The sequence below is a fragment of the Elephantulus edwardii genome, unplaced genomic scaffold (assembly GCF_000299155.1).
Source record: "Elephantulus edwardii isolate Elephantulus edwardi_28Jun2011 unplaced genomic scaffold, EleEdw1.0 scaffold00065, whole genome shotgun sequence".
NCBI classification, from domain to species: domain Eukaryota; kingdom Metazoa; phylum Chordata; class Mammalia; order Macroscelidea; family Macroscelididae; genus Elephantulus; species Elephantulus edwardii.
The window spans coordinates 14,117,934-14,132,917 of NW_006399815.1; the positions used below are offsets into that span (position 1 = coordinate 14,117,934).

Sequence of the window (14,984 nt, forward strand, 5' to 3'; positions counted from 1 at the left end):
AACTTTAGTTTGCTTGGCTCCACGGTCAACACTCTTGGTACCAGTAGCCAGGGAATCAAAAAACTTATTGCAATGGGAAAGTCTGCTATTAGGGACCTCTCCAGGGTACTGAAGAGCAATGGTGTCACTCTGGAGACTAAGGTGCTTCTGATACAGGTTATGGTCTTTGCAATCACTTGTTATGCATCAGAGAGTTGATCAATGGCTAGGAAGGATAGAAGGAGAATTGATGCCTTTGAGCTGTGGTGCTAGAGAAGAGTATTGAATGTACCATGGATTGCCAAGAAAACAGATTCATCCTGGAGAGGGTTAAACCAGGCTGATCCTTGGAGGCAAGGATTCTGGGGCTTCCTCTGACATACTTTGGACATGTTGTAAGGAGGGGCAGGTCCTTGGAGAGGGACATCATGCTTGGGAGGGTGGAGGGACGGTGCAAGAGAGGAAGACCCTCTATGAGGTGGATTGATTCAGTGACTAGGCTAATTGGGATGGGTGTGTCAGAGGCAGTGTGATTGGCACAGGATAGAGCAGGGTTTAGGGCTGTTGTATATAGGGTCGTAAGTGACTCGTACATGAGTCGTAAGTGACTCGATGACACATAACAACAGCACCAACCAACTTTTACAGTCAGAGATTGATCGATCATGCACCAAGATGCATTAATAATGATGGATGACTGGAATGCAAAAGTTGAGAACAAGGAAGGATCAGTAGTTGGAAAACATGGACTTGGTGACAGTAATGAAGGTGGAAATAGGATGATGGAATTCTATACAATCAATGATTTATTCATTGCAAATATTTTGTTTAAAAAACTCAAATGCAGGCTATGCACATGGATTTCACTTGCTGGTATGCATAGGAATCAGATCAGTTTTCTCTGTAGAAAGAAACATTGGAGAAGTTCAATATCAGCTGTGAAAACTAGGCCAACTGCTGAATGTGGAACAGACCACAAACTACTCATAAGGAAGTTCAAGCTGAAGTTAAAGAAAATTAAATCAAATCCACAGGAACCAAAATTTCACCTTGAGTCTATCCCACTCAAATTTCAAAACCATCTCAGGAACAGGTTTGAGGCCTTGAAAACCAATGAGTGAAGACCAGACGAACTTGGGAGGATATCAAGAATATCATTCATGAAGAATGCAAAAGGTAATTACAAAGATAGAGGAGGAAGAAAAGACCAAGATGAATGTCACACAAGACTCTGAATGTTACACTAGAGCACCAAGAAGCCAAAGCAAAGGGAAGAAATCAAGATATTAAGGGACTGAAAGAAGAGTCCAAAGGGCAATGTCAGAAGACAAAGTATTATAATGATATGTGCAAAGAGCTGGAGTAAAAAAATCAAAAGGGCTGAACCCACTCAGCATTTCTTAAGCTAAGGAAACTGAAGAACAAATTCAAGCCTCGAGTTGCAATACTTAAGGATGCTTTGGGCAGAATATTAAATGATCCAAGACGTATTAAAAAAAGATGGAAGTAGTACACAGAGTCACTGTACCAAAAGGGATTGGCTGACACAGTAGAACTTCATGAAACAAAATATGCATAAGAGCCTTTGATGATGAAGTTCAAGCTGCTCTGAAAGAATTGACAAAAAAAACAAAGCCCTAGGAATTGCGGCATACCATTTGACATATTTCAACTAACATATACTGCCTTATGTGTGCATGCCAAGTTGTGCCAAGAAATCTGGAGGAAAACTACCTGCCCAACTGACTGGAAGAGATCTATATTTGTTCCCATTCCAGAGAAAGGTTACCCTACAGAGTATGGAAATTATCAACAATATCATTAATATCACATGCAAGCAAAATCCTGCTGAAAATTATCCAAAAATGACTGGAACAACACATCATCAGAGAACTGCCAGATGTGCAGGCTGGGTTAGTAGAAGAGGCCATGGCACTAGTGATATTATAGCTAATGTTGAATGGATCTTGGCTGAAAGCAGAGAATATCAGAGGAATGTCTGTGTTTCGTTGACTATGCAATGACATGTGACTGTGTGGATCACAACAAACTGTGGCTGACTCTGAGAAGAATGGGAATCCCAGAACACTGATCATGCTAATACGAAACCTATACTTGGACCAAGAGGCAATCATCAGAACAGAGCAAGAAAACACTGCATGGTTCAAAATTGGGAAGGGTGTATGCCAGGAATGGGTCCTATCTTCAGACCTTTTCAATCTATATACAGAGCAGATAATCTGGGAGGCTGGGCTCTATGAGGTGTGTGGCATCAGGATTGGAGGAAGATTCATCAACAATTATGCGGATAACATGACCCTGCTTGCTGAAATTGAGAGAACCTGAAGCATTTGCTGCAGAGGGTCAACGACTGTTGCCTTTAATATGGCTTGAAGCTCAACATCAAGAAAACAAAGATTCTCACCACTGGACCAAATTGATAGCATCATGAGACAGTAAAGAGATTGAGATTATTAACAGCTTTAGTTTGGTTGGCTCCACAGTCAACACTCTTGGTATCAGAAGCCAGGAAATTAAAAGATGAATTTCATTGGAATGTCTGCTGTCAAGATACCTCTCCAGAGTACTGAAGAGCAATGATGTCATTCTGGAGACTAAGGTGCACCTGATCAAGGCCGTAGTCTTCTCAATTACAGTGATTAGGGATGATAGAAAGAGAATTGAAGCCTTTGAGCTGTGGTGTTGGAGAAGAGTAGTGAATGTACTATATACTGCCAGGAGAACACAGGTTAATCCTAGAGAGGTTTAAACCAGGCTGCTCCATGAAGGCAAGGATTCTGAAACTTTGTCTGACATAATTTGTGTATGTTGCAAGGAGGGACGGGTCCTTGGACAGGGACATCATACTTGGAAGCATGGAGGGACAGCTCAGAAGAGGAAGACCCTCGATGAGATGGGTTGTTTCAGTGACATGGGTACTGAGGGTAGGTGTGTCTAAGACATTAAGGTTGGCACAGAATTGAGCAGGGTTCAGAGCTGTTGTACATAGGGTCACTATGAGTTGCAGGCCACTAGACACATAATAACAATTATCTTCCTTTCCTCGTTCCCATTCTATATGTGCTTTATTATTTATTCAGAGCATTATTGAATTATGAGGATAAATAAAATACATGTAACAACTTGTCTTCCCTTGTAGATCTTATCCATTTAGGATAAGAAATAAATACAACCATTAAGAATTTCCTTGATATTAATGATAACTTTTAGGCTTAAAGTAGAATCACAGTATTTAACCTCTTAAATAACCCTTGAAAATAAAATGTAAAATAAGCACCTTATGTAGAATTTTCCTCTAGATATAAATAAAAATAAGGAGCCTTGGGCTGATAACCAAAAGGGTGACAGATTGGATCCACCAGCAATGCCACAGGAGAGATTGGCATTTTCCTCCCCGGGAAATATTTACACCTTCAGAAGCTCAAGAGCGGGTAACTGTGGGTCAGAGCAGACTCAATAGCAGTGGATTTGGTTTGGCTTATCACTAAAAATTATAAAGCCATCACTGAAATGACTTTTCACAATTATTGAAAATAATATTATTTTCTTTTATTTATCCAGGAAATATCATACACATTTATTACAATTTGATGGTGAAGGAGGATGGCGTTTTGAACAATTGGATACGGCTATCCGTTTAACACTCAGTGAAGAAAAGCAAAAGCTAGAATCTCAGCTAGCTGGAGTTCCCAAAATGCAGCAGAGACTCAACGAACTATGTAAAATTTTGGGAGAAGATTCGGTGCTGAAAACAGTAAAAACTGAAGAAGAGACATCCTAATTTATTATGACATATTTTGAAAGTTAATTTTTAAGTAAAGTCTTTCTGAAACTCAGACACTCTTACAGTACATGCATTGTGTCAAACTAAGCACAGAGAGGGAGAAAAGATAGCAAGAAATAATTTCTACAATTTCAGCTTCAAGTATATGATCTGATTTTCAACAAAATAAACAAATGCATCATGTAAAGATTAGTCATTATGGCTTATACTAATTCCAGCTGGAAACCTAATTTACCTGAATAACAGGATACTTACTTACCATGTATTAATACGAAGTCTGAAGTTCTTTAAGAAACATGCAGTATATCTGAGAATGCAAAATGCAGCATGTGGATTGTTACTAGGTGGATAAAATCAGAAGTGTGAGTAACATTTCAGTTCATTCATGGTTGAGGCTATGTTTTATAGCTAGAATTCCTATCTATCATTATTAGTAGCCTACTAAATAAACTTATACACAGAAGAGGTAGCAGTTTGGAAAATAATTTCAACATGGAATAAAAATTCTTTTGATGGCAGTTTTTGAGGAAAGAAAGCATAGCTTTACATAAATAAAATGCCATATTTCATTTTGACTTTGAGCATCTTAATGCAGGTACTCTGTATTAATTTTAATGAGAATTTACATATTTCTTAAATTTTAAAAAGATAATTGGCCATACAGAAAAGGAATGTTTTCTCATTTCCTGTTGATTTAATTAGCAGTTGTCTGTGTTACAGCCCAAAGGCGGAGCTCACTGCACATTTTTAAATGGCAGTGTTGTAATAGAAAAGATTTACACTAGTAATACTGTACACTGTAGTGGTACTTGGCCATCGTCATTTACATCATCTCGTTTTAATCTCCACAGCAGTCTTTTGAGGCAGATGTTACTACCTTAATATTCTTTTGAGAAAATTAACACTCAGACTTACCCCAATCATACAATTTAATTAAAGGCAGAGGCATAGATTCAAGGGAGGTCTCCTACTTCTAAATCAGTGCTGTTTTCACTCTTATTCTTTAAAGTGAACTGTGTTATATCAGTTAATTCCATGAGACATTTGAAACACAAATTTGGTAATGTTAATGCTATAATTATTTGATTATTTAAGAAACTACAATAAAACGTAAAGATTTTAGTGGCTAAAGGAGCCACGGAAGATAGCAAATATTTCAACACTCTGCACTCTTACTTAACATGAATATACCTCTACAGCATCAGCAATCAAAAGAGCAATTAGTTGTTAGATTAATCTAGTATTTGTTAGTCCTATTAAAAGGGAATCTGGAGAGAATCTGTGAAATAGTTTTTATCTGTTGGGACTCTTGGAATATAAAAGTCAGGCCTGACACTTAAATTTCCTACTGTTGATGCTGCTGTGTTGATGTCGTGGTTGTGTACTATTGAGGACAAATAGCTGACCCTCTGGCTGGTTTTCAGAGACAGTAAATCGCACTTGGGTGGAGTGGCTGCTGGTTTCAAATTGTGTACTTTTGCATTGTTAGCACTGGTGGTAAGAAGCTGTGCTCTAATCCCCAAAGTCATGTTTTCCGAATCCACCACTGCTCCATGGAGAAGGGTTGAAAATCTCCTGTGCACTTTACAACCTCTGAAAACTCCCCAGGTGGGTCAGCAATGGATCAGTTCCAACTCTATGACACAACAAAAGCAAACCACAAAAGCAGGAAAAAATTCAGTGATCAGCTGTTAGTCGTCTGGGATTTTATTTGCATTTTTAAACACAGCCATAACAGATGCTAACTCGGTGATTTGCAAACTTTTTCAGGTGATAGATTGCCTGTAAATAATTCATTGTGGTCTTTATAGAGGGGTCATGACATTTTGATATTTTTATTCAATATTTTTTTCATTTCAATAAATATAAATATCTTATATGAAGGAAAGTAATATAAAGGTCTAAAGAGTATATGTAGACAAATTTGTATTTGTTAGCTAATCACTTGTTCATTTTGTTAGTTACTACTAATTCCTATTTTAAAAGTGAGGCAGGTAATAAAACTTTAAGGAAAAAAAGCATGGAACCAAAATTTAAGCCTGAGAAAAACCTAGATAAATATGTTAAATTTAACTTTTAAAGTTACAAAGAAAATGAAAAGTTTTCTTTGAAATGTGCATAATGTTCACGCAGTAAGTTTCATAACTAAAGAGATAAAAAATTTCAAGATCTTATGTATCAGGTTTTAAGGGCTTTATTCCTGTAATGAAAAAGATGCCAAAAATAATTTGCTAGATTTATAACTAAGCCCTTCTTTAACATGACCTGCCAATGAGCTGAAATAAGCTTAATTAGGTATTAATTGGATATAGGATTCAAGGGTGTTTTAAATTCTGTATTGCACTATGCATACTGTAATTCTAATGTTAAAGTTCTAAGAAGAAAATGTTTTCCATGAACTTTTTGGTACCTATTTATATTTTCTTTTCCAGGTCCACTATTCTCTAAATTGGGATGTGGGGTAATCATGATTTGAATATTTATTATGCACCATTCAACTATTCCAAATATAGTCCAATGAACATATCATATTTTACTTTTTCTATAGGTATATATGTAGCTATAGTTTTGCTTTTCTAAAAAATGTGAAAAATATAGAGAAACTAGGTGGCTCGATTTAAGTGATTTTTTTTGTTTGTTTTCATACAACAGGTAATAGATAATGAAAGGAAAAATAATATTACCATTTCACACTGGTTTCATCATACTCTTTGCCTGAACTTTTGGGTTTTTTAATTTTTTTTGTCAGAGAAATTTATAGAATTTGATTTTTAAATGTGCATAATTTTGTTGTTAACTTAAACTTGAAGAATAAGTTGCATTCTGTGAAAATAATGCATTGTATTTCTACAGCATGTAGTGTTATGCCAAGCATGTGACTAAAATAGCGTGTGCTTTGTAAACAGGATAATATGTAAAAATTCCTCTAGAATACCGTATTAGCATAAAATAACAATCAAGGATAATGACATATCTTGAAATGTAACCCAAGTTTATACATGTTTACAGTAAGGACGTTTTTCCCCTGATAGTAATTTGGTCTTTGTGTCAAATTTTGGTCTGCAAGTAAAGTGGGAATTGGAGATAGTTTTTTAATTAGACATTGGCTCCAAATATCATTCAATAGTTGGCAATAAGCTTAGCCAATTACAATCTGCTTTGAATAGCTTTTTAATTTCATTAGCCTAGAAAGATCTGTTACACATTGGAAATGAATCCAGGAAATGTTAGATACCTCTAATACAATGAGCAGAAAATGGTATAGATTCTTAAATCTTGGTATAGGAGATGCTTTTGATAAAAGTAAGAATTTTTAAAATTTCTCTCATTTAGAAGTATAAGTTACTTTCACATAATCCAGGATATTTAAAGTTGGCTGATACACATCTAAGTATATCATACATGTTTTGGAATTGTATATTCTAATGTTGGCCATATGAAAACCTTCAGGTAAATGCATAAAATATTTTTATGAAAAAATAAAACCTTTCTTCTTCATTGTTGATGCTTAACCAAATAGAGTGCTTTATAGTTTTTGTCATCAAAATTTCAAAACCAATTCTTTCTTAAAAATGAATAGTGTTAACGAAAACGAAAGAGGAAAAAAATTATCCTTAATGGTAAAAAATCACTATAAAGTTAGACTGTGGCTTTATATAAATGCATTGTAGTATAACTTCCATCTAAATTTCTTAATCATCATAAGGAATCTTTATTAATTGGGAGAATTACAAAAGTTATTACAATGGTAGGAAATGCTCTACCATACTTCACTGGGTACATGTCTACTTATACTTCAATTAAAATTGTATAGTATAGGCTGTTGTTGTTGCCATGTGTCATCGAGGTTAAACTGACTCATACTTGAACCTCCAGTGAGTTTTCAGAGGTGGAAAAGCACCCAGGAAGAGATTGTCCATCTTTCACCCGCGGAGCAGCTGGTCAATTTGAACCATTTGCCTTTGTGTTGGAAGTCTTATCTTTATATTTATTTATTGTTACTAAGAATCAATAATGCTTAATAATTAAGTCAATAAATAATTATTTTTTAATTTGTGGACATAATTAATATTAGCTAAGGACGAAAGGTATACAGGTGTCCAAGTCTTTCATTTATAGGATCACTATGAGTCGCCTATGACTCGACAGCACTTAACAACAACAGCAGCATAGAGAGAGATCAGTTGGCCTAAGGGACAGAAAGACTTGTTGTCAAACCAAAGGTGAGTCACTCTACTCTGCGGCCCTCAGGCCTGCCTTTGTTTTTGGTGAAACATTCTTCTAGGTCGTATAACCCTGGTCTGTCCACTTGCTGGACAGAGGTAACTCATAGTTGCTGTGAAGCCGAACACTGTGACACTGATGTGTCAAATGCGAGAATGGTTACCCATAGTGGACAGTGTTTGGTGGGAGCTCTCCGATTAAAACAAGCTTAGAAGCAGGAGAGGCATCCAGTTCTCATATAGCTTGTATCCAGAAACCCTATGAACCTGGAAAAAGGACGAAAGTTATACAGGTGTCCAAGTCTTTAATTCATTGAGTCATTATGAGTCGCCTACAGCTTGATGGCACCTAACAACAACAATTAGCAATACTTTTTATTAATTAATACAACCACATTTATTAAGCACCTGCCTTTGCCAGGAACTGTGCTAGTTTCTCGGATGAAATAAAATATTTTTGTTCTAAGGCTATACTTGTTATCAAGTTGATTCCAACCCACATAATGACCCTAAAAGAAAGCTGCTACACAGGATTTCCAAGACTAAATATTTAGACATGCAAACTACACATTGTTTTCACACTGTTAGGCTGGTAGACTCAAGTGGCTGTTGGTTAGAAAAGTGCTTTATCCATGATACCACCAAGGATCATTCAAGAACATATCTCAAACTTATTGCCTTCAAGTCAGATCCAACCAATAGCTGACCCTCCAGTGGGTCTTTAGGGGCTCAGGAGGAGATTGCCCATCCTCTGTGTTACCACTAGTTGATTCCCACCTTCAGGTTAGCAGTGTAATTCCCTACAGAGTTTCCTCCCAAGAACCGAGGGTTCTTTAACACTGTAACTCTTCTCTCTCCCTCCTTTGTTGTTGCTACACATCATATAACTCTGAAACTTTGCAAATGATTATATTCAGCCAAATAGGCACAAAGCACTGCATATATATTCGCTCATTAAATCTTTACAAAATTCTAATTTAAAGGAAGAGAAAATGGGACAGAGAAGTTAAGTAATTCATCCAAACCCATCCAGTTACCAAGCCAGAGCTGAAATTTGAATCTAGCAATATTTGATTAGAAAAAGCCTATACAATTGCTTTATTTCTAGTAGTTTAGGCTTCTTTACTGTTATTGTTTCCTGTGTTGTTTTGGATTTGGTTTTGGGTTTTTTTTAATTTTTTTTTCCACTGCTACTGTCTTTAACTACAAATGTTTAAATCTTAAAATTACCTCAGAGTTTGTTAATCACTTTAAAGGGAGGTTTTGGGCTTCAAATTTGGTGAGAGCCAATTTTTTATATCCTCAGGTATCACTTTTGGGTATTAAAAATACAGCTAACCAGTAAATGTATGAATCTTAAAAAATACATATATGTGCATCGTCTGACTCTAGTCCTGACTCTAGCCCTAAAGCCCACCCAGAGATGGAGAACATAAATAGAGACTCACCTCACTGAAACGCTGCCTCCCCTCTTTCAAGAGAGAGATCTATCCCTTTGGGATGTAACTTTCTGATCTATCTTTACATTTTACCTTCAAAAACCAAAACAAACATATAACCCAAAAAAAACCCCATAAACATGGATAAATAAGACTTCTCTCTAAAGACATATGTTGTCATTGCTATTAGCTGCCCTCAAGCCAGCTACAACTCATAGTGACCCTAGGCACAATGGATCTGAACACTGCCCTATCCTGTGCCATCTTCATTATCTCAGATATACTTGAGCTCATTGTTGCAGCCACTGTGTCACTCCGTTTTATTGATGGTCTTCCCCTTTTTCATTGACCCTCCACTTTTCTAAGCAGGAAGTCTTTTTGCAAGGACTGATCACTTTTTTCAAGGACATGCCTAAAATATGCCTACAAAAGGGTTGTACCTTTTCCAGGACATTATTTTGTTCATTACTTTGGTATTTGGTAGAATATTCAGTTTTATTTTCCAATACCACAAATCAAAGGCATCAGTTCTTCTATCATCCTTAGTCATTGTTGAACTTTCAGGTGTATGATAAGTATTTAAAAAACCATGGCTTTGATCAGGTGAACACTACCTTCTCCTTAAACTGACATCATTGCTCCTTAACAACTTGCAAAGATTCTTGACTGCTGATACCAAGGGTGTTGATTTTGGATCAAGATGATTGCTGGTACCAAGAGTGTTGATTTTGAATCAAGATGAGAGTTTTTTCTCTCTATGATATTGTTTTCTATTGGCTCATGGATGAGGACTTTGGGCTTCTTGATTGTTGTTGTTGTTGTTATGTCCATTGAGTCTTTTGCGACTCATAACAGCCCTATGTACAAGAGCCCTAAATGCTGCTCTATTCTGTGCCAACCTCGCCATCTCTGACACACATTCCCACCACCCCAGTCACAGAAACAATCCATCTCATCGAGGGTCTTCCTCTCCTGCACCATCCCTCCACTCTCCCAAACATGATGTCCCTCTCCAAGAACCAATCCCTTCTTGCAACATGTCCAAAGTATGTCAGATGAAGCTTCAGAGTTCTTGACTCCAAGGAACACTCCAGCTTCACCCTCTCCAGGACAAAACTAGCCGTCCATGGTATATTCAACAGTCTTCTCCAGCACCACAGCTCAAAGGCATAAATTCTCTTTCTATAATCCCTAGTCACTGTCCAACTCTCCAATTCATAGTACATAATTGCGAAGACCATAGCCTGGATCAGGCACACCTTAGTCTCCAGCCTAATGTCATTGCTCTTCAGAACTCTTGAGAAGTCCCTCATGGTGACTTTCCCAATGCAATTCACCTCTTGATTTCCTGGCTGCTGTTACCAAGAGTGTTGACTGTGGAGTTAAGTAAGCTAAAACTGTTAACTATCTCAATCTCTTCACCATCCATACTGATGCTGCCAGTTGGCCCAGTGGTGAGAATCCTTGTTTTCTTGATGTTGAGCTTCAGTACGTATTGAAGGCTGCAGTCCTTGACATTCTGCAGCAAGCGCTTCATTCCTCCTCTGTTTCAGCAAGCAGGGTTGTGTCATCTGCATAACGCAGGTTGTTGATGACTCTTTCACTAATCCTGATGCCACATTCCTCTTCGTACAGCCCAACGTCTCAGATGATCTTTTCTGCATACAAATTGAAAAGGTATAGAGACAAAATACATCCCTGACGGACCCCCTTCTTGATTTTGAAACATGTAGTGTCTCCTTGCTCTATTCTGATGACTGTGTCTTGGTCCAAATATAGGTTTCACATAAGCACAATCAAACGTTCTGGGATTCCCATTCTTCTCAGAGTCAAAAGCATTTGCACATCGAGAAGAAATTCACATTATGTCTGAAGGTTATGGTCTTTGATCTTTTGCAGTAAGCATCTCAGGTCCTCCTCACTTTCAGCAGGCAAGATTGTGACATCTACATAATATAGGGTGTTGATAAGTCTTCCTCTGAACACAAAAAAAAACCTATACAAAAAAACTACAGAACATTTTTTGTGAGAAGCAATAAGAGATTTAAGTAAATGGAAAAATGTTCCCTGTTCATGGGTAGGAAGATTCAATATTGTGAAAATGGCAATCCTACCAAAAGCAATCTACATGTTCAATGCAATCCCAACATAGATATCAAATTCCTTTTTCAAGAAGATTAAAAGGGAATTTGTCAAGTTTATTTGAAGAGGAAAGAGACCTTGAATAAGCAAACACTTCTCAAAAACAAAAATGAACTGAGAGGAAAAGCACTTACTGTCCTCAAAACCTACGACACAGTGGTAATAAGCAACCAAAACAGCATGGTAATGGTACAATCACAGACACGTAGACCAATGGAACAGAATTGAGAACCCAGAAATGGACACATCTCTCTATGGTCAACTGATATTCAACAAGGAAATAAAATCTATCAAATGGGGAAATTAAAACCTCTTCAACAAATGGTGCTGGAAGACTGCTACCTGCAGAAAGTTGAATCAGGATCCACATCTCACATAATACATAAAAATCACCTCAAGGAGGTGATTACTTCTACTAATTTTTAACACCAACCATCTTTTGGCTTTTATCACTCTACTACTGGGCCTGAAATCTATTGCAAAGGCCACCCAGATCTCACAGAACCATACACATGGTTATGGGATTTACCCATATGGCAGTACCCAGGTTACAGTTCAGGCTGGCAATAGGAAAACATCTCAAATGTTCTGGAAGACCCTTTGAAAGGCCTAGGTCAGTGTTACAAAGGACTCTTAATCCATTTAATTATGATATCTCTCCTCAGTCTCCCACAAAGTTTGGGAAAAGTCCCCTTGTTCTGGTTCCATGAGGTGACAGCCCCAAGTCAGCTCTGTCTCAGGTTGGCCTCTGGTTTTTCACTGCTGCTGCTGCTGCCCTCTGGTAGATCTCCATTTGTCTACTGTCGGAATTTCTAGCTCTGAAAGATGCACACTCTGTTTCTTCCTGCTTGCTAATAGTAAGATTCCCCTCTTTGCTGATTAACCTCCTAGAATGGTTAAACTGACCAGTCCCACCAAGAGGTGTTTATACAAACACTATTTCATGTTTCCACCTACCCATATGGTAAAAGTAAAACCAATAGCTAATAAAGGCATTTTGAATAATAAATTTAAGACACCACATCTTTCCTATGGGGTGCTGATTATAATAGTTTCATGATTATTTGTTCTAATTCTTTGGTTCAATGAAAATTAATTATAACATATGTTTCTTGTTAGACTACCCAGATCCATGTTTTCTACTCCTCTGGGACACCATATTCTTTCTGTTTCTTTTCATACTCAAGATCCTTTGTGTCTGGTGGAATAAATTTAGAAAATAATAAATTCCAAACTCTGGTATCTTCCATTGCATCACACTCATGTGAGAGTTGAACAATTAATAAGGAAGGCCAACAAACTGATGCCTTGACTTATGGTGTAGGTGAAGAGTAGGAAAATACCATGGACTGCCAAAAGTGCTGATTTGTTTTGGAAGAAGTGCAATCAGAGTTCTTTTTAGAGGCTGGATAGGGAAACTTTATCTCACAGAATCTGTGTATGTTGTCAGGAAGAACCAGTCCTTGGAAAAAGTCATCATGTTTAGAAAAGCAGAGGATCAGCAAAAGAGAGGAAGGCCCTCAAAGGGATGGACTGTGCCTGTAACAATGGGCTTGGTCACGGCAGAGCTTAGGAAGATGGCACAGGATAGGGAGAGGTTCCAACTGATTGTCCACAGGGTCCCTGTGAGTTAGTGTTGACTAGAAGACACCAATAACAACAGTAATGACATACTGTCGTTGAAGGAGCTCCACTGATATAGTATGCTACTGCGCTGTGGGAGAAAGATGACCAATCTCCTCATGTAAAGGTTTAGTTTTAAAAAATCCAGTGCAAGTTCACCAAAAGTCAGAATCACAACAGTGATAATGGGGTTTGGAATTTGGAGATACCTTTATTGAGGATCCCTGATAGAATAATGAGGAAAACTCTGGGCTACTAGCAAAAGGTTAAAGGTCAAACACATTACTTGCTGGAGGAATAAAAACACCCGACAATCCAAAATATCCCAAATCCCCAAACCAAATCCACCACCAAGTCCATTTCATTCATAGTAATTCTCTAAGATAGATTAGACCTGTTCTATAGAGTTCCCCAAACTGTAAATCTTTATGGCAGTAGACTGCGATGTTCATCTGCCAAGGATTGGCTGATGATTTTGAACTACCAGGTAACAGCTATTAGATGAGTGCTTTGAAGTTCTATGGGGCAGACCTAATCTGTCTTATTGGGTCACTATGAGTTGAAAATGACTCCATGACACACAACAACAGTAACGTGCCCTGACTATTATCAATCCTAGGGCCATCTTTCCTCAAATTTAAGTTATAATAAATTTTTATGTCCTAGGATGTTTTTTTAAAAGTCAATAGCAATAAACAACATTATCGTAATAACCACCAGACTGCTTATAATAAAACAAGAGCAGATAGCAAAGCCCCTTACAAATGTAGCTCCATTTCTCCTCACCACAAGCTTCAGATGTAGCCCATGTTGGACAGTGATCAAGAACATAGCTTTAGAGAAACACCACTTGGTTTAGTCCTTGTCTTTGCCAACCTAATGAGTACGTTATGTAAACTCTTCTGCTTGGGTTTCTCAATTTAAAAATGGAGATAATAGCGGTACTTACCTCATAGGTGTTGGGAGATCAAATGTATTGGTACTTAGAAAGTACTTGGGAGGATCTTGGCATGTAGTTATAGTTAGCTATTTACTATTATTACTAGTTATACATGTAATACTACGGATTATTTAAATACAAATTCTAAGTAGCACCTATTGGTAAGTAGTTGTTACTTGAGTCATAGAGCTGAGAGTAAATAACTTGGGAATAGGGGGAGGATGCAGCTGAGAAGCCCAGTGTGTTTTTAGGGAGCAATGAGCTGCTCTCCGGTCAGTTCTCACTCACAGTGACCCTCCATCAAAGTTTCAGAGACTCTGAATCTTTATGGGAAAAGACTGCTCATCTTTCTCCCAGAAAGAAGCTGGTGTGGATTCAAACTGCTGACCTTTTGATTAGCAGCCCATTGTGTTACACACTGGGCTCTCTGCTAACCAGGGCTCTCTGCTTGGTGCAAATTGTTGTTATATGTGCTGTCAAGTTGGAAGCAACTTATAGCTGACCCTCCAGTGTTTTTCAGAGGCAACAAATCACATGGGAGGATGTTGTCCATCTTTCTCTTGTGGAGCTGATGGATTCAAACCACATGCCTTTGGATTGAAAGTGCAACTCCTTTCCCCTAAGCCACCAGAGCTTGATGCATAGCATTATTAAATACATATTTGAGTAGTAAAAGATTACATGAATAGCAAGTTACTGGTAGATGGGGGCTGGGAGGGCAAAGAAAATAGTCTCATGCCAAAGATAAAACTGACTTCTTTGCATTTTTGCCAGAGACATGAATAATAGTTGTCATGTCAAAGAAATTGTATGGACTTTCTGATTTGGCACGA

At 37.6% G+C, this 14,984-nt stretch overlaps 1 protein-coding gene across 2 annotated transcripts in view; it reads left to right on the forward strand.

The window, feature by feature from the left end:
- ABCD2 (ATP-binding cassette, sub-family D (ALD), member 2) overlaps positions 1-3,855 on the forward strand; it is a 120,154-nt gene extending 116,299 nt beyond the window's left edge. Inside the window, exon 10 of one of the 2 annotated variants that reach the window (XM_006888201.1) lies at positions 3,562-3,855. In XM_006888201.1, coding sequence (XP_006888263.1) covers positions 3,562-3,781 — 220 coding nt within the window. In that variant the 3' untranslated portion in view covers positions 3,782-3,855. The remainder of the gene's footprint in view (positions 1-3,561) is intronic. The other variant, XM_006888202.1, reaches the window with a different exon arrangement.
- Positions 3,856-14,984: the final 11,129 nt, after the last annotated feature.